This window comes from Nipponia nippon, unplaced genomic scaffold (assembly GCF_047370975.1).
Source record: "Nipponia nippon isolate SJK-2023a ecotype South Korea unplaced genomic scaffold, ASM4737097v1 scaffold_31, whole genome shotgun sequence".
Classification (NCBI taxonomy): Eukaryota; Metazoa; Chordata; class Aves; order Pelecaniformes; family Threskiornithidae; genus Nipponia; species Nipponia nippon.
Genome location: NW_028262349.1, coordinates 5,266,615 through 5,285,617, shown reverse-complemented (window position 1 = coordinate 5,285,617; position 19,003 = coordinate 5,266,615). Strand labels below are relative to the sequence as shown.

The 19,003-nt window shown below is 53.8% G+C and overlaps 1 protein-coding gene across 25 annotated transcripts in view; it reads right to left on the bottom strand.

Moving 5' to 3' along the window:
* Window positions 1-18,493, bottom strand: part of TCF3 (transcription factor 3) — an 81,888-nt gene extending 63,395 nt beyond the window's left edge. For 8 of the 25 annotated variants that reach the window (XM_087768996.1, XM_087769000.1, XM_087768999.1 and 5 more), the window contains exons 1-3: window positions 18,242-18,492; window positions 15,858-15,959; window positions 8,548-8,620 (exon numbers count right to left, since the gene is read on the bottom strand). In XM_087768996.1, the coding sequence (XP_087625122.1) occupies window positions 8,548-8,620; window positions 15,858-15,932 (148 nt within the window). In that variant the 5' untranslated portion in view covers window positions 15,933-15,959; window positions 18,242-18,492. Of the gene's footprint in view, window positions 1-8,547; window positions 8,621-15,857; window positions 15,960-16,465; window positions 16,568-18,241 lie in introns of those variants that run through there. The other 17 variants (XM_087769006.1, XM_087769007.1, XM_087769008.1 and 14 more) reach the window with 5 other exon arrangements.
* Window positions 18,494-19,003: the final 510 nt, after the last annotated feature.

The window sequence follows — 19,003 nt, the reverse complement described above, 5'->3', positions numbered from 1 at the left end:
ACCCTGGGGAAAAGCCCTGCTTTCTTAAAATGCAATCCCTTCCCCAGCAGCCCCGGTCACCAACAGGCACCTGCATTCAGGCCAGCACATCGTCTTCGGGTTTTTTGCAGCCTCCAAGCTGCCCGCGAGCTGGGAAGCATGACATCAAGCTGGTCACGGCCCATCCTCACCTCCCGAGTTGATCGGGTTCAGGCAACTGCACGTATCCAGGTGGGCTGGTGGCCTGGGGATGTGCCGGGGAAACCCAACGCTGCCCAGGTCCCTTCTCCTTGCCACACAGGGACAGGCGGGCGAGACGGTGCTCTTCCTCGGAGCCTGCGGGCTGCCACCCCCTTGCCGTGCTCCTGGGATTTTTCAGCTATTTGGAGGCGCTGGGAGAGGGCAGGATAATCCCAACCCACGCGGCTGGGAATCCAAGAGGCAGATGTGGGCAAACTTTTTGGCATAATTGAGACAGCTGCATCGGCCGCACGTCCACCACTGGCTCAGCAGCCCTCCACGCCATGGAGAGGGCGCTGGGCAGCCGCCAGCGCGCGGGCGGGCAAACCCCTCCGCTCCTGCGCCCGGAGCAGGTAAAACAGGCTGAGCAGAAGCGGCAAGGAGCCTCGCCGGGGAGCGAGCGCCAAGACAAAAGAGAAACAACAGCCAGCAATCAGCGACCCAGGGTTTACCTGCACCACGATCCCTGCACCACAGGGGAGAGGTACCAACCCCGCTCCCAGGAGCGCAGCGTGTTTTTCAGGCACAGCCTGGCCCACGCCGCTCCCGGGGCAGGTTTCCAGCTGATGTAGCCAGATCACCCCCGCTCCCACAGTTAGCTGATCGTGCCACGCTGCTGCCAACGGGCAGGTCAGCCTGGTTTAGACAATCATCTCATCTATGAGGGGACGTGGCGATCCCGAGAGGGCTTCACCTGCCCATGGAGTTTAGTCAATGGTCTCTTCTCGTGCCCTCGGATCCGCGGCTCAAAGCGCTCAGGAAACAGAGGTGCTCACGACTTCACTCCGATGACCACAGGGAGGCTTGTGTCAACATTTCCTTCTTCCAGCTAAAGTGCGAGATCACCATCATGTTCCTACTTGTGAAAAAGTTGCTTGCGAATAACATCATTATCTGGTTGGGTTCAGTCTGCTCTTGTGTTAGAAGAGCATCGAAAATACCACCTTCACCAGTGATTTTGGGCGCTAGTGAGCAGAGAAGATGCATTTATAGCATCCTTCAGCCATGTTAACACTGGAGAATGTAGTGCCAGGTTAAAGATGAGGCCATCCAGAGTAACAAAACAGCATTATGCACTAAATCCATCCCCTTAAGACACCCATTTGCTGTCTCAAATGAAAAAAAAAATAGTAATTCCAGTTTGAGTTTCACTGCATATGAACATTAACAATGGAGATGCAATAGGCAGAGTAACTGGTCACACGCGGGACACGTGCTGGAGCGGGGCACCCTACAGAGCATGCAGAATTTGAAATTAGCAGCAGCGAGGTCCAGCAGAAATGCTTGCCAGACCTGCTGGGCCCCTTCCAAAGCCATCTCTCCCCTTTGGAAAGGGCACAACAAGCGTGCAAGGCTTTGAGCTGGGATGCTGAGCCAAAGGCTCGGCCCCGCACCAACACGTGCCGCTCGGGCAGTCCTGCGTGAGCAGGATTTGAGGTGGGCTGAGGCAGAGCTGCTGCATCCCAGCGCCAAGCCCCAAGCGTGCTGCCCTCCAGAAGATCATTTGTAAGAAGACCTTGGCCTTTGCGACTGAGAAGACAGCAGTGGCAATGACATTAGACGTGCAATTAATACACAACCCGCTCCTCTTATTAGAAGGAAAGCAGGTGCTTGAGCTTGTACACGTTCTTTCGAAACACAGAAGGTTCGCTCCTAGCCCAGCTTCATGTCAGCTTTAATGCAGGCAAGGCACGTGATTTTTACATAAGATACACTCATCTCGTCGTAACCCTTCGAGCAGGTACAGTTACACTGGTACTGAATTGCCTCATCTAGGGAAGGAAAAAGCTCTGCCGGCAGGAGATAGCTGTGCTGCTTTAGCTCTTCTGGCAAAGTTAAAACTGTGTGCTTAAACAAGGTCTGTGTCAAATTTGCAGTTTCTAAACAAAAGCTGTCACTTATCTCAGTACAGCTTCGGCTCTCTGGCACTCCTGACATTCCCCGTGCTCTTTCCTAGTTCAAAATCTCAAATCCAGCCAGGAGGACTCTTTCCCGGGGTGAGAGAAGAACAAAAAAAAAAAACCACCCAAAAACTCTCCCCGAAAACATGCACCCTTTCACCCCCTGAAGTTAAACACACCCCAAGACAGGGACCGGGTTATATCTGCCTCTCCCCAACTGCTGGAGAAGCCCTGAGCTGCCGTCAGAGCATCCCCCCTGCCCCAAGAGCACCGTCGCCCTTTTCCTGCTCTTCCCAGGCTCACTCCTCGCATGTCGGTTAGAAACCATCTGTGCCTCTGGCAGGACGCCCTCGCTCTTAGCCTTGCCCGAAAATTCGAGGAAAAAAAAAGTAGATTTGAAGAGAGGTAACAGAGAGAGGGAGAGAGGAAGGCCTTCATGTCTCAACCTCACCGCAAAGGCACTGGAAAAAACAGCTGCCCAGGTGGGGAAGCCCTGGGAGCAGGAACGCGCACCCCAGGACACGAGGATCAGAGCTGCGACGGGGTGTGACGCTGGATTAAGGGAGACAGGCGTGAAGATCTTCCCCTGCCATTTGTTCCCCCACGTTTGCTATTTCCTGCCGACCCGCGTTCCCCGCCCCCAGCTTTCGGGCCCTCCAAGCCTTTTCTTCCAAACCTTGCTTTCTGCGTCCCGGTTAATGGGACCCACCCCACGGGAAAAACAGGGAGCAGAAAGAGGAGAGGAAGGAGAACAGGAGCTTCCTGAAGGCAGAGACAAAAACAAAGCAGAAAGTCGTTTAACGCACCTGACTAGCACGTGGGAGACCAACTTCACTGAAAGTCCTCCAGGCTTTGTTACTGGAAAGGTTGGGACTGCGGCACCCTGGGTGTTTCCCTGCCATACCCTCAGCGCGCCGGCAGCATCCTCCTACACCCCGGGAGCGGGCTCTGCCGGCGGCAGGAATGGAAACGCTCCAGGGGTACGGAGCGCAGCGGAGGGCTGCAGGGATTGCCTCTTTCCAGGCTCACAAGACCTCACAGCTTTGCAAGCTTGACTTGTCCGCGGCAAGGCTTTTTTTTTTTTTTTTTTCCCCTTTGATAATGGCTAAAAAGTAATTTTGACTTTGAAAGAAACGGTCATGCCAAGAGGCAGGCAAGTAAATTTTCCTGCTTTGACTTTTTTGTTGTGGTGGCTTTGTGTTTAGTGACAGTTTTGCAAGCCTGCTGTATGGGCACGCACGCAACCGCAACATAAACAAGCAGCCTGAAGTACGTACTTCAATGGAAAGTGCCAGTTTTAAATATCAAGTCACATATTGCGCACCTCATGTCTGCCTTTCATCATCTATCAAAATAGCAAGCAAAGCCCATCACTCCCACTTCAGCATAAGTAAAACATGTGGGAACTAGAGGCAGTTAGTAGGAAAACGTGATACATCCTTACTAATAAAAGCTCCTGCTTTCCTCACTAGGGTAAATAGCTGCCAATGCGTTTCTGCAGCCTGAAACTCGATTGCTGACAGCATGGCAACAGAAACGCTGCGCTTAGCTCTTGGTAACTCTCTAACTCAGATGCTTTTACTGCCAACTACCCAGCCGGCCGCTCCGCAAGCGAAGCGGAGCCCAGCACCGCTCCTGCGTTTGCAGAGGTGCCGGGGCAGGCACCGCGCTCCCAGCCGGTGCTCCAGACCCTCCCCTCCCCACCTTGGAGCTTCCCAATACAGGGTTGCGTGCACACACAAAATAATTAAATCTTCAAACAGCTCACCCCTAGCACCAATTAAAGAGACAACCTCATCTTTCATAGAATTTATTACTTTCAGTGCTGTTGCCACAGGTATCCAAGTTTGAACGTTGTTTAAAGCAGGCTTTCAAAGGGGATACAGACTCACCTACCTCCAGGGAGAATGCATTTACTTTGTTCAGTAGACTATAACTTAAAATTTGTTACATGCACCAGCTTGTAACTCTTTGAAAAAGTCCCCGCTTAGCCAGCTTCAAATGTATTTTATGAACTTGCCCCGATCAAAGCCATTCCCTCAACAATGAGCCTCATCTCACCACCTCGCTAGCAAAAAAGCACCGAACAAATTTTGGGGGTGGAAATCACAGCACAGACCAGGAGGGGACTCTCCCTTCCAAACTCACCTAAGAGACCCCAAGCAAGGCAGCTCCCTTCAGCGCAAAGCAAGAAGGAAAAGGCATTTAATGGTGAATTCACTTACTCAAAAGGAAATAAAATTTAAAAAAAAAAAAAAGCTATTTTCTTTTAGCAAAGCTTTTATTTGGTGTGAGCAGAATAATCTGTCAGCAGGAGACCGCCTGGGCTTCTGTTTCAACAGGACACAAACCTGGCATCGCGTACCATTTTCGATGCGAAGGGGAGGTGGTTGCACACCCTCCGTATTGACCGCGGATGCAAAGCGCTGCTCATGAGCTGCTCCGGGAGACGCGTTACCTTGCACAACCATTTGCCTCGGTTTTACTTCCCTGCTCTGCAGAGCCCTAACTTATTCGCTGAAGCAAAGGCGCAGCTGGCACGCACTGACCCTGCCGAAAACTCAGCAGCCACGAGGCGACAACCCCGGCACGGCCCCACGCCGCGGCCCGGGCTGGGAAGAGACAATGAAACTTCTTTGCCTCCTGCCACTCCTACTGCCTTAATGTCAATTAAAAATGGTTATTTCCATGTGAAATTTAGCACGCGTGGTTTCCTGCTAGAGGCGCAGTTTAATTAAGCGCGCTGGGAGGGAGCTCGTTTCTGATCAGATTAGTCATTTATGAACTATGACATAGGGGGGACAGAGGACACGGTTTTAAATGTTTTGCTACTGCAAATAATAAACAAACAGTTTGATGAGGGGACGACCAAACCGCAGCCTTCTAGGACCAGGACAATAGGCATACACTGAGCGTCCCGGCTAAAATAAAATACCAGCAGCAAATGACACGGCTTACGCTGAAAAACACTAGTTGCAGCTCAAAGCCCCAGGAAGACCAGCTTCCCTGCGGTGACCTATATGTGCTATAAATGCTGCAGACCCGGGCTGCATGACGTAAGCTCTATCCTAGTGGCAATTGTTGGGTTTCGCCTTGCCAAGAAAACGCAAAGCGGAGGTGCTGAATTGTCCATGCGGCGGGGTAGCTAAACCAGTTCCTCCCTGGTGCATTTAAGGACAGAAACGAGGGAAACAGTGGCAGAGCTTAAAATAAAACAAGAGACAAATATAAAAGCAACGGGATCTCAAAGCCGAAGGGCTTTCATTAAGACTTCGAATTTTCCTGGCCTGGGAGAGAGACACAGGTTCCTCTTTGCGAAGGGGCCACCCGCACGAGCGCCAGCAGCTTGGCCAGGGCAACTGTTAATTGGGACTGGAAAAGGATTTGAATTTGGGGCAATTTTATCCCTGTGATTTTTTAGTAGCGCTGTTTCAAATGACTGCACTACCTTATTTACCAGTTGGACTTTGGAAGCAAGAACCTCATCTTGGCAAGTGGGGTATTTTGGCCGGGAGTCATCAGAGGCACTGCCTTGCTCCCTTCATTCCTAATTTCCCCTGGGGAGGAAAGAGCCTCGAGTTAATCGCTCCTCCGGAGGGGAAAAAAATAAAAGCTACGCACTGCCCCAGGATTTCCCCGAGGAGGAGGGAGATGAAAAGCAGGAGGCCACAAATTGACATGTCCAAGGGCAGGCAGAAGCATGAAACACCAATTTCTCTGGCACATAAGACGGCATCAGTCTGTTGTCTTGAGGTTACTACGATAACCCCAAATAACGAGACAGCAGCACTACGGTGCACACTGCCAACCTAAGGCTTAACCAAATCGGTGTTTGCTTCTCCTTTCCAGGCAGAGGGATAGCAGCGGAGGGGAAACGCTGCGCTATCTTTGCCAGGGGCACGGGATACCCGTTGAACAGGAGTGTCTGAAAAACATGAGGCACATTAAAGATGAAGTCTAGGCCTTCCTGCAAGGCAAGAAGATTTAGGGAGCTCATCTCCAGGTCCAGATTATGGCATGGCTGCAAGGCGCTTCCTCCCTCAGCAAGCCCAGGTCCCCAAATCCAAGGACCATCTGCTCTTCATCCTCTGACCACATCAGGGCTGGTGATGATTCGACTTCAAATCGAATTTTGAGCTGGATGGCTGGCTACGCCTTTGTGGATGAACCAGTATCTGATCGTACCTTGCTGTCACTTAATGCATTAAGCTAAACCAGCATCGGCAAACTATGAAACCCACCACTCGCCGCTATCTAGGACCTAGTTCAGACACCTTAATGGATGCAGTGCGCCCCTGCGCAAGGAACATCTCGTTAACATCTCACTGCAGTTATTCACCCCACCAGCAAAAATCAATCGTCAAACATTCAGGACCAGAGCGAAGTCACAAAGTTGACGCGCAACAAAACACGCTCCCTGCTCTCCAAAGGTGAGGCCGAGGATGACTGGCCGAGGGATAACTCCGCTGCTGGAGCGAAAGGCTTCCCCTAAACCAAGCCCCGAGCTGCGTTTCAAACCTGGGATGCCCACGGCAGGAGGAAAGAGCCACCACAGAGCCCCGAGACCGGGACGGCAGCGACTGTGCAACTGCCTTCAGTGCAGTTGTATAACATCAGTCCTCTGTTTTTATGAACTGCTCACAGCCAGACTCAAAAAGCAGCAGCCCAGAGGAAGGGTGGTGTCAACATTACCTTTCACTCACCCGAAAGAAAAGAAGAGGCGGGGGGGGATAAAAGATTTTGTGTCGTTTCGGCTGCTGCACAGCCAAGCGGAGGGGGGTCCGGTCGCTGTGCCGGCTGTACCGCAGAGCCCTGCTCGCAGCCTCTCCTCGCTGGCCAGCACTGTAAGCCCGGCAGCCAAGCCAGCCTCTGAGCAGGAAGCGAATTAACGTGAGCTTGCTCCATTACTATTCTCTCACTAGTGTGTAGCGCGTCTTTTGTGGATTATTTTAACAGCAAAAGTCGCACACGGGAACACTCGCTGGAGAGATCAGCTTCCATCTGGGTTAACCCAAGAGTTTTCTCCCCTCAAATTTCCTCCAGCGCCCACTCAACAGCTTCCCTCTCTGTAAAAATGTTTGCTCAAAACCATTTTGACATGCAGCTAAACAGCCCAATCTGAAAGCATCAAACTTCCCTGGCCAAAAAGGGCAGGAGCAGGGCAGGGCAGAGTACACCCCTCCCGTCCTGCTTCTGCAGGTTTCCCCAAGAGCTGCCCCACGGCGCGCTGCGGCATCGAAGCTGCTATCCAGAAATCCCACCCTGGTCTCCGGGATGCCTCCCGGTGTCAGGGCACGGCCGTTCCATGCGGCCAGGAGCTTCCCTGGGCAGCTCGAGTCGGCCCAGGGTAGAGAAGGTCAAGTTTTAACCATCCACAAAGCGTTGGCGTGTTTCAGCAAGAAGGGCAAATTAACTGAACTTCCTGCGTGCCAGGGGCTGCAGCGAGCCCAGCGCAGAGCAGCTTCCCCGGGCATGAAAAGCCTGGCACGGCACCGCGCCGTCCGCCTGGCCGAGGAATTCTCCGCTTCAGCCTCAAATTAACCAGTGCCGCGTTTCCCAATCAGACATCTAAAGCTACGCGCCCTTCAGAGAGTCTCCTATCACAGCCCCATCGCCAGCCCGCTCCTCCCCGCAGACGCCCTGCTCCCAAAGCCCTTTGATCTTGGCACCCCTGGCCCCTCCTTGGCAGCCGGGCCGGCAGAGATGCGGCCGCTCAGCAGTTCTGGGGAGTGGGGGCAGCTGCTGGCTTCGGAGGCACTGCAGCAAGGCGGGACAGGCAAGGCTCTGCTCCACAGCACCCCAAAACCGCAGCTCGGAGGCAGGTGAAACGGCTCCAGCCACCCTTGCTGCCTGCCTCCCCGGGGCGGCCGTGCTGCCTGGAGGGATCTGGCCAGGAGGACTTTGCAAAGGTCCCTGTAGGAATGCCAAGATCCCACCCAACAGCAGGGAGCTGCTGCAGGGGCTGAACGGAGCAGACACCCAAACTGCACCAGAGCCTCCCTTTGGGCAGCTGAGCCCCAGGAATAAACCACAACCACTGTGTCTTCTCAGTGACACACAGCAAAAGTCTTCCAGGACGTGTGTCTGCAGACACGCGTTCGCCTAAGCAGCTTAAGGGAACAGCATTGACTGTCCGCTCTTGACTGTCCGCTCTCAGGCTGCTTCAATCAGAACAGCAACACAACAGCCTTCAGCTCAGGTAGTGACTTCTTAATGGGAGACAGATCAGCAAGAGCAGCTTTGACTACCCAGGGACACACAGAGCAACAAGAAAGTCATCCAGAGAAACAGTAGCAGACCACCACCAGAAAAATACATAACACAAAACTACAGAACCCCCTCCTTTTGGGTCTCTGGAAGCAAACACAAATTTATTGCAAGAAACATTACAGCGTTAAGAAAAAAAAAAAAATTAAGATGACAGTACCTGATCCTCCAAACTGAGTGCTCGCTAGGGTCGTGGGTCTGTTTTTTCCATTAGCCACTGGCAGGGGAAACATCTAGAAAAACAAGAAGATGAGAGAGAAGGGAAGAGAAAAGAGGTTTCAGTATGTTAGTTTTACTGTGCTGCTGCAAAGGGGGTCAGATTGGGCAGGCAGGGGGGAGGAAAGGGGGAAGAGAAGCACTTTATTGATGCAAAAAACTTTCCTCTCCTTGTGTCCCTGCTACATAGATCAGCTGCAGGAGGGACAGGAGAGCAGCGCAGCTGTGCGCTAATGTACACACACATTCCTACGTGCATAAACTTCTCCTGTGTACACAGTGTGTCTGGTTCCTTAGGTGCAACTCAAAGCCATCCAAGAAGCATCATCGCTGTGGTCAAAACCAACAGTTTCTTCCCTAACTTATTCACCAAGGCCCAGACGAGAGGGTGCCCATGGGGCCATGGAGAAAGGCTGACTCCATTCATAAAAAGCTAGCAGGAAAACGACAGCACCCCACCCAGCAAAGCTCATTTTATCCCTCTGCACCCCAGCACCCACAGTGGTCTGGGTCTCATCCCGCGTCGCCTGCACTCCCATGCCCGTCTCCGGCAACGTGCGGTGCCCGGGGAGGACGCGGGCTGCCCGCGGGCTCCAGCTGGCACGGGCAGAGATGATTAAGCCACACGCCCCAGCGATGCTCGACCTCGGCGCAGGAAGCCTCCTGCCAGCTCTCGGAGGGACGAACCCTCCAGCCTCGTGGAGCAGCTCCCACCCCTGGTCCTTTGGGGGCTTCAGCAGCGCCGTGAGCTAACACAGCCCTGGGGTCTGGTGGGAGAAGCCAAGGGCAAAGGTATTTAACCCACGATCAGGAAAATTAACATATTGTACAGTATCAGTCGTTCTGGCTACTTGTTTGCTATACTGCCGCAGCTTCGGTATCACAACTAATCTTCCCCTGCCAGGGAGCTTCCTCAAAAATACTGCATACCTCATCAGCTAACCTGTATAAATATTTTTAATATAAGTTGGGAGAGTTTCAGAAGCTGTTATTTAAAAATTTATATGCACCTGCGCGCAGCAGAAAACTAATTCTTCTCCACACAAATGGAGCTCCAGCCAATAAAACAACTGGTGGGAAAACGCTTAGTGAATTAACATTTTAATATCCTTTTACTACTCAACTCAAGATACTTTCACCACCGAGTCATTTGAATTTTTATTATTTTTAGCTTTGCAATGTCTCAGTAACTCAAAAGTTTAATGCTTTGAAGATTAAACAATGTAATGGCACAAGAGCCTACAGAAATGCAGCATTTCATGCCCTGACATAGCTGATGTCTGGCTGTGGTCAGAAACATTCCTTTGTACAAAACCGTCTGCCTAGCTTTGTTTTTACAAATGCTGGGGAGGAAAAAAAAAAAACAAAAAAACACAACAGTTAAATGTGGTAGAGATGCAAAGAGAGCAGTTAAGAAACCAACTGCCATTCAAAAAAAGAACACAAAGTTGGGAGCATATAGATGTACGCACACACGCACATCATGTATATGTTATATATATGTATTTAAATAAAGGTGTAAACAGCGTTTAAGGATGCAGCCCGCGTGTGGACAACCACTCCCGCCAGCAGCCAGCCTGCAGACACCTGCCTGCCTACGGCTTCGCCCCCGGCTGTAACCCCACTCTCCCTACACCCTCCTGCGGGCAGCCTCGCAGCGAGAGCCGCTGGACGTGCACCGCTGGGGGGGCTCCCGCTGCACCCCCCCGGCGGCTGCTGCCCACCCGGGGTGGGCTCCGGAGTCACTCGGGGTGGGCCAGTGGCCCCGCCATCGAATATGCCTTGTTTCCTCAGGAAGTCGGGCTAGAAAACAAAAACAAACCCTGACGACACCAAAGACTTGCAGCCTACCTTCCTCTGCAATGCTGCAGGTTTTTCCTGCCCCCCTCCCCTTGCAGAGCAGTGCTGTTTTCTGCAAAGATCTCCAAAATTACTAAAAATGGAATTTACGTGGCTGATCCCACCCGGCCTGTGCTCTCTCCCTCCTCTTAAGGTAGGGAAGAAGATTAAGTGAAGTGGTTAGAAAGCCCCTTTCCAAGTGGCAAGAGGCAGTTCTGCATGTGTGAGCAGGGGGGGATGGGATGCACGAACATAATGGTATCGAGCAGCAAAAAGCAACAACAAAAAAAAAAAAAAAAAGCACTGCTGGCTCTTTTTCACAAGCATTTCTGCTTAATACTTGCTGATGCTGAAAAACCCAAGGTCTGAGTGGCAAACACAAGTGGAGAAAATGAACAGCCTTGTTCCATTGTGCAACGAGCGCTTTCTACTTCTGCAGAAGAGGTGGTCCCCCCCGCCGCCGCCGCCACGCTCGGCAATCCCCAGCACGCCCCCACACCCAGCCCCGCCGGGGGATGCCCTCCCCACCTCTCCCCTTCACCCGCCTCCGCCTGCTTCGAGAGAGATTTTCGAGACTGATGCAACACCTTCCTGCGCTCCCTCCCCAAGGGATTAGGGAGTCACGGACCCCTTTCCGCACCGGGGCGAGCAGGGATGGTAAAGCAGGGTGATGCCGGAGCGGGGGGAACCCCGGGTTACCCCTCACCTCAATACAGGCTCCAAATACACTTATCGCTTGCCAACACCAGGAAGCGTTTTGGATTTTTTTTGTTCTTGCTGCCAGCCTGTTTTTCCACCGCGGTGTGGGCTGAAGCCAACCGGGTAACGCTGCCTCGAGGAGCCTGGCGCAAGTCATACGTGAAGTGCCGTCTGCCTTCGCTGGCGTATGTCACTCACAGGCAAAGTTCACCCACCCACTCCGAATTTCCTTTCTGCTTTTAAATGCTGCTTTAAAAATAAACGGGGGGGAGGGAGGAGATGAACCAGAGCTGGCACGTACCGGAGGGACCTGGGCATCGAGGAGGGACCCAGGCATGAGCGTCTGAGGAACTGTAATTGGGTCATTACTTGGCCTTTGTTGGATTTGAATAATGTAGATTTAAACGGTTATGTAAAATCCCCCATCTTAAGTCGCTGTATTTGGTTTCTCAACTCCTATCTCCAGCCTCCCCGACAGCTGACAACAACTTCTGTCTACCCTCGTAGCTCAATTTCCACCCCTCCCAAAGAATTTATTCTCCCTCCATTTCTCCCAGGTTAAAAGATGCAAATCCAGCACACGGGAAGATCCAAACGCCCGCACCCACCACCGGGGAGGTTATAGCTAAGAGACCTCACACATTCAACAGCGAACTCCTAAGCAAGAAAGGGAATTTGCCAGACACAAGTAACAATATCAAGCAGCATTTCATTTATTGTGTATTCCTACCAGTGCATCAGTGTTTTCAAATTAAATAGCTGTTTTCACTTCCTCCACTCTTCCACCTTATGAACTCCAGGCTGAACCAACCTCAGGCCTGAACTCAAAACCTGAAATCTGTTTTGCAGCATGGAAAGTATCCAGCTGTTAATTCGGGGAGAAGAGGGAATTTGACTCAATAAACATTGCCAGCAGGATATTTTATACGTGTTCATTTAAGACAGGCCTTCCTGACTGCAGCCCCAAACGTCCACTGTGGCGTAAAGTCAAACTTTACGACTGCTTCACTCTAAACAAAAGCGAGAGTTTTATCATGGAAACACAGGCGCTGCGCCTTGGCCGGAGCAGGGTGCAGGGCACGGCTTCGGCATCCTCCAGCGTGTCAGAAGCAGAAGCAGCGAGGGCAGAAGGAGCTTGCTCGAGCCCTGCTTGCTGGTAATGGTTTGGCTTTCACCCCCAGTTCGACGGCTGGAGCCACGAGGGCTGGCACGCAACGAGAGAGCAATCGCTTGCAGAGAAATCAGACGGCAGGTCCTGTGTGACTGCTCAAGCCCCTGCCCACCCTGCAACGTCTCACTGAGCTAGAAACCCACCCTGACAACTAGCATCCCCGCAGCATATGGTTAATACTCTGCTAATAATCATGGCTGTTAACAGCATTTCACGTCTGCCAGAGACCTAGGCTGGCACGCAGCCGCCTGCCTCTATCTAGCTTGGCAGGCGTGCTCTGCGGCACGGACAGGCCCCCAACCCCGTTCGCGTGCCCGCCCGGGCTGCTCCATCCCAGCTCTCCCTGTGCCGTGGGGTGCTCCTGCCCTCCGAGCACCCCTGCCTGGCCGGGATACCTGCCCGCACCGTCCCACAACGCACCGACGCCGGCAGCATGGCACGACCGAGACGCCTCCCGGGATAACCACGGCAAGTCCTCGCGGCCGAGCATCTCCCGACGGCGCAGACCGAGGGCAGCTCCTGCCGTAGGCAGCCTGTGCCCATCAGGCCGAGCTGCAAAGCCTGGCAACCACGGGCCAAAGGATAACGCACCAAAACCCAAGCCTAAAATAGGTTAAGCTGGCAACTCGAATCTATAGGCAGGATGCTTTCTTGAAAGCTCTCCTCCAGATTTGCAAGCCCGTCCTGGACTACTGCCAGGGAGCGGTGGTGAAAGAAAGCTTACAAATTACCTGTACTTTGGGGCAATTATAGAAGGCAATTTGTTCAGAGGCAGAGGTGAGCACGCTGCCGCGCACACCCCAAAGCAGCGATCAGACTACAGAGCTGGGTGTTTGGCTCCAGCTCACTTAGATGCACGTTACAGATTCCCTTGATTTTCACCCTTATTGGCAAATTACATTGGCACAAAGCTTTGGGCAAGTGCTTTGCCACTCAGTAACTACCCAATGTATTTCTTTAATAAATAAGGCACCAGTCTTTCTTTTCAGGACCATAAGCCCAATTTATAGCATCTCACACAACCCTGCCATTTACCGACACCACGAACTCACGTCTGACTGTGCAACCCCGTTAGGGACGGACCTTAACATTCACTCACTGCACAGCAAAACACAGCGCAGAGCGGGACCACAGGCTGCTGGGGTTGAACGTATTTTCCCTAGAAAAAAGGAATCGGAATAGCTATCTGAAGCAAACGCTTCCAGCTGCTCTGAATCCCTCTCCCTAGTCTTCCCTCCCATCTACTCTCCTGGAGAAGATTAGCGGACCAATGCTCCACTCCTGCTTCTTCAAAGAAAAATATAAATACACTTGAAAGAGCGAGCTTTGTGGTCAAAAAGCCTGCATCCCAAGGACACAGGGAGAGCAAGCCACGGAGCAGCCTCTTCGACAGACCCACACCGCGCACCACAAGCTCACGATGCCAGGGTGAAGACCGTCTACTAGCCAGGAAGCTTTCCATTTTAGCTACTCGTCCTTCAGGAGAGATGTTAATACTCCCTTTATGCAAACTCAGGAGAAGGGCGTGCGTGTGCGGAGATGAGGGTTTGTGAAACAGATCTGGCTCAAATCCAGACTGCGTCGGAGCCCATCGGCCAACTTATCCTGGAGGGAACGTCTTCGAATCATTTGCTGGCAAATGACATTTGCAGGCCCTGATCCTGCAAGCAGCCGCCCCCGCCGCCGCACGCATGAGGCTTACACGAACACAGAACAAGTTCTGGTCGTTCCCAGGTTTACACCAGCGTAAGAGCGTTGGAATTGAACCCAAATCCAACCGTTAGGTGTAGATTAATCTCCAAGGACAGAAGCAATCGTGTACAAAGGGAACAGGTCAGGACCCCTCCAGGGAATACAGCTCTGAGCATGCAAATGAGGATGGTTCGTTAAATTTGAAAATAAGGTCTTGGGGTTTTTTTTTAAAGCTGTAAACGGTGAGTGGGATTTGATTTTTTTTCTAAAGGGGAGAAAAAGCAAAGTGGGAGCCACTGCAGCCCCGGCCAGGGAGCAGATTATGGGTTACCGACCCAAAGTGCGGTTCAAAACCTGGCACTCTCCAGTGCAGGAGATGGAAAGCGCCAGGGCTCCTGCCAACCCGCAGGACCTCTGAGATGAGAGAGGCACAAATAACCACGCACCGCTCCCCAGCGAGCCCTGAACATATTCCTGTTTTTAAACGCGTACCGTCACTGCAGTCCCCCTCACAACTGTAAAGCATACTACTGTAAAAATACATCGCTGGTAATTTAACGGAACCAGCCTCCCAACAGAAGCATGAAACTGGGAGAACTGGGCCTCTCCTCTTGCAGAATTGCTCTTTGGGGGACTGAGAGACCCCACCACCGACTCCCCGTCCAGCGCGGAGCCCTGCCGGGACAGGTACAAGCCCCAGCTGTATAAAAAGCTTTATTTCCCATTGCTAAACCTCAGCGCTCGGGTGCAGAAAAGTGGCCGAGCCTCAGCGCTTCCCACAGGCCTAACAGGTACCAGGACAGCGGGTGCCCCGAGTTCTGCCACCGTTTTTCCCCCCTCTACTCCCTTCTTCTCCAAGAGGCAAGAAAATCAGCCCAGCGGGGCCATGGGCTGGGTGACCCAGGACAGCCCAGAGCCACAGCGGCGACACTCATGGTTATTCCTCCTCGTGGAGCTGTTTTTTCTATCTTCACAGCATGTTTGCTTATCTAAAAAGCAAGGTGCAGGCTCCAAGTGCCGTGAGGGTGCAGCACACAACAGAGGAACCCAACAGAAAGTTATTTTCTTTTGAACACAAGCTCTCCCCTTCGCAAGTCACCTGCCAACGACAGCCAGCACCGGCGCGGCAAGCACACAGCGTACACTGCCTGGCGCATCGCTGACCCCGGACGGCGGCACAGACGGACGTGCCGCGGACCAACCCTCGTTCTGCTACGACTAGAAGGGACTTCTCCTCCCTCCGAGCTGTGCACACCCTTCTGGGGGAACTCTTAGGTCCTGTTTCTTTGAAAATAAACAGCTCCTAAATGCAGCTAAAAGTTTCCAGGGTACAGAAGAGCAGAGCGTGGGGAACTTAAGTGTCCAACTCCTGCAAAAATAATGCGCTGGAGAGCTTGGACACATTTCAAACTGTGACAAAATAACCTGTGGGAGCAAAAGTTTAATAGTCTGGATCTGGGGAGAGGAAAAAAGCCTGATTAATCAGCTACTGAAGTTACATCTTTGCGTGGCTTCAGAAACAGTCACCCAGCCCATTTCACAGTGAGCATTTAAACAGAGAACACACAACTCCGTTACATTTCCCATCCAAAAAAAACTCAACCCACCTCTCTCTGCTCCCTGCAAGGAAACAATATACGTTTGAGGGGAAGGGGGGGAGAGGAGGGGCAGAGGCTTTGCTCTAACTTGAAAATAAACAAGTTGCAGCACATGTGCATGCACACAAACACGGCACATCTGAAACCCATCATGTCCAATTTACAGGCTCACATTTCCTCCCTTCTGCAGCTCCAAAACACTGCACACAAGCAAAGCCCCGGGGCCTTTAAAGCCCCCCGGCCGCGCTCGCTTACCATACTGAAGTCCAGCAGGTCACTGAGCTCTTTGTCTGTCCCAACTGCAGCCATTCTCTGCTGCTGCTGATTCATACTCCCACAGACTCAACAGTGGCAGTCCTAGAGAAAGCGAGGGGGAGGGGAAAGAGATATTTTAATGACTAGAGCAAACTACCCACCCCATTGATGAATATTTTAAAAAGACAGAGCGAGAGAGAGAGAGAGAGAAAGGGGCAAGAAAAGAAAAATCCTTTGCGAGTCTCCAGCATCCAACTCCTCCGCTGAGAGCACAGTCGGAGTCCTCACATAGCACCCAGAGGCAGGAACAAGCGCTCTATTGACCAGACACACTTGTATGTTAGTTTTTTGCTGCCAATTCCACTAGTTCAGGCCAATTCTGTTCCTGGCGTGTGGCGAATGAAGAAAGAAGGGGAAAAAAAAAAAAGAGTCAACTCATTTATCAAAGGGTTCAGGCAAGTTATCACTCAGGCGCTTGTCTGGCTCGGCTCGGCTCACCCCCTCTCCTTCCCCCACACTCGCTCCCTGCAGGAGGCTCTCTTGTCCTTGCCTAGTTTTGTTTAAAAAAAGGAAAAGAAAAAAAAAAAAAAAAAAAGGTCTGATCTTACGCCTCTTTCCTTGGGGTTGCCGAGCACCTGCAGCTGCTTTTTCAGGGGCTGAATTTGGGGATGCCCAGCCAGGCCATACCCGGTGAGAACTGAACCTCTCTGCTCCCAAAAGAGACTGGAAAAAAAAAAAAAATTGTTTTCGGAGGGTTTTGCAAAAATAAAGCCCTCCAGGCAACCTTGCAAGATAGGTAAATATTATTCTTCCTAATTTTACAGATTATTTTTTTTAAAGGGAGATTGATCTTTTTGGCCAGCTCACTATGATAGAAAAATATTTCTTTGGGAGGGAGGAAGAGAGGCCTGGGATGAGATAAAAGATTCCTTTTTTTTTTTTTTTGGCCTTTTTTTTTTTTTTAGGAACTCATTCATGGTTACAAAGGGCAGCTGGCCAATAAATTTAACTCATTAATCATAAGGTTTAAAAAAAAAAAAAAGAAAGAAAGAAAAAAAAGAAGAAAACTCCATGCGATCCAAAGCATTTGTAGGCTGTGCCGGCTCAGCCACCACATTTCAATGAAGTTTTAAAAAAAAACACACTGAAATCAGCCCAGCATGTAAAAACCCTTTGCCACTATAAAAAACAGCCAGGGGATTTTATTTTTTTTTTTTCTTTTCTTTAAAAAGCCTTTTCTTTAAGTGTCATCAATGCATCTGGTCAGTATTTTTAAAGCAACTTTACCAACCTGCTGCCCCGGTGCTGTCGGGGGAGGCGAGCTCGTCCCCGGAGAAACCCCCCCGCACCCCGGTCGCTGCCGGGGAAGGGGCGAGCAGATTCATCCCTTCAGCAGCCCCCCAAACCCCGCATCCCCCACCAAAACCGCTGACAACTTGAACAATACGCGCTCGCCACCCCGAATTCAGCCCGGGCTTTTATTTTTATTCTCCCAACGCCTCCTATTTTTAACTCCAAACCAGCCCCCGGGAAGCCAAGCGCCCTGCCCCGGCCCGGGAACGGCTTTATCCGCCCCGGCAGCACAAAGGCCGAGCAAAACTTGACCCGGGAGGAGCGAGGGGCGGCCGGGGGCCCCGCCGATGCCGGGCTAACGCGCAGCAGATGTCCGCCTCTCCCCCCGGCCCGCTCGGGTTTCCTCCAGCGGGGCCCGGCGGCACCTCCTCGCCTCGGACAAAGGCTCGGGGGACCCCGAACTGCTCCGGCTCCCTCTCCCTCAACTCCTGGAGCGGCCTGGGGACAGCCCCGCTGCTCCGGGGACAGGCGTGGGCCCAGCCAGGCCGGACCGGGCCCAGCTAGGCCGGACCGGGCCGGAGCGGGCCCAGCCAGGCCGGACCGGGCCTCGCTCGCCCCCTGCCAGGCCCGGGGTCCCGCCGGGAGCGGGGTGAGCGGCCCGAAGGAGCCCCCCCTTCCTCCTCCCCGTCGGGTTCCCTAACTTTCGCATCGCCCCGAACCGGCGCCGTCCGCCCCGGCCCGGGGAAGGGGGCGCAGGGAACCCCCGGGGGCGGCGAACGGGACGGGGGTGCCCGGCTGAAGTTCGCAGCAGGACGGGGGAACCGGTCCCCACCCCGGCGGGGATGGGGGAACCCCCCCCCTTGCAGACACCCCCGCAGGCGCGGGGCTCGCCCCGGCAAACTTTGCCGAGAGCCGGCGGCGCCGGGGACAATAGAGCCGAGCCCCGGCCCGTCCCGCCGCTGCCGGCCCGGCGGAGGGAGGGGGCCGGCGGCCCAAGTCCCGCAGCGACTCCGAGCTCCACCACCCGCAGCACCGCATCCCTATTTTATACTTTTATTTATTTTGTTATAACGATTTTATTTTTTTTTTACCTGTTCCGGGGCAGGCGCGCAGCCCCCGTGCGTGCGCGGGGGAGGGGAAGCGCATGAAGGTCCCGCGGGCGCGGAGGACCGGCGGAGCGGCGGGCGGGCAGCGGGCGGCGGCCGCGGCGCCCAGGGCCGGCGGGCGGCGGCGGCGGCGCCTATTGTTCTCACGCCGCCGGCGGGTACAATGTAGCGAAGCGGCGCGATCGCCCCGCACCGGGCGGCGCGTACGGCCCGGCCCGCCCCGCGCCCCCGCCTCCCTCCCTCCCTCCACGCCCCGGGTCCTAACGCTGCTGCTGCTGCTGCTGCTGCTGCTGCCGCGGCCGCTCCGCCTCCCGCTGCTGCTGCTGCTGCTGCTGCTGCTGCGCCCGCCGGCCCCGCTGCCTCCGCATGGTCCCCCCGCGGCGGCGGCGGCGGCGAGGGACGCGGCGACCCCCGCCCCCCCCCCCCGCATACGCCCCTCTCCTCACGCCCCGCCTCACGCCTCCGCCCCCCCGCCGTATCCCTCCGCCTCCCGCACAGGCAGCGGGTGATGCGGAGAGCGCTGTCCCTCCCCCCCCAGACACCGTGCGGCCGCGGGGGGGAGGCACCGGTTGCGGCGGGACCGGCCCCGGCGGCGGCGCGGCCGCCTCGGCGCCCCCCTCCCCCCCCCAAATGAGGAACTATGTTTCCTGGCGGAGGAGGATAGGCGTACGCAGCGCCGAGGAACGGAGGCGGGAGGGCCGTGACGACACGGGAGCGCCGGGAGATGGACTGATAAGGCCGCGGGCG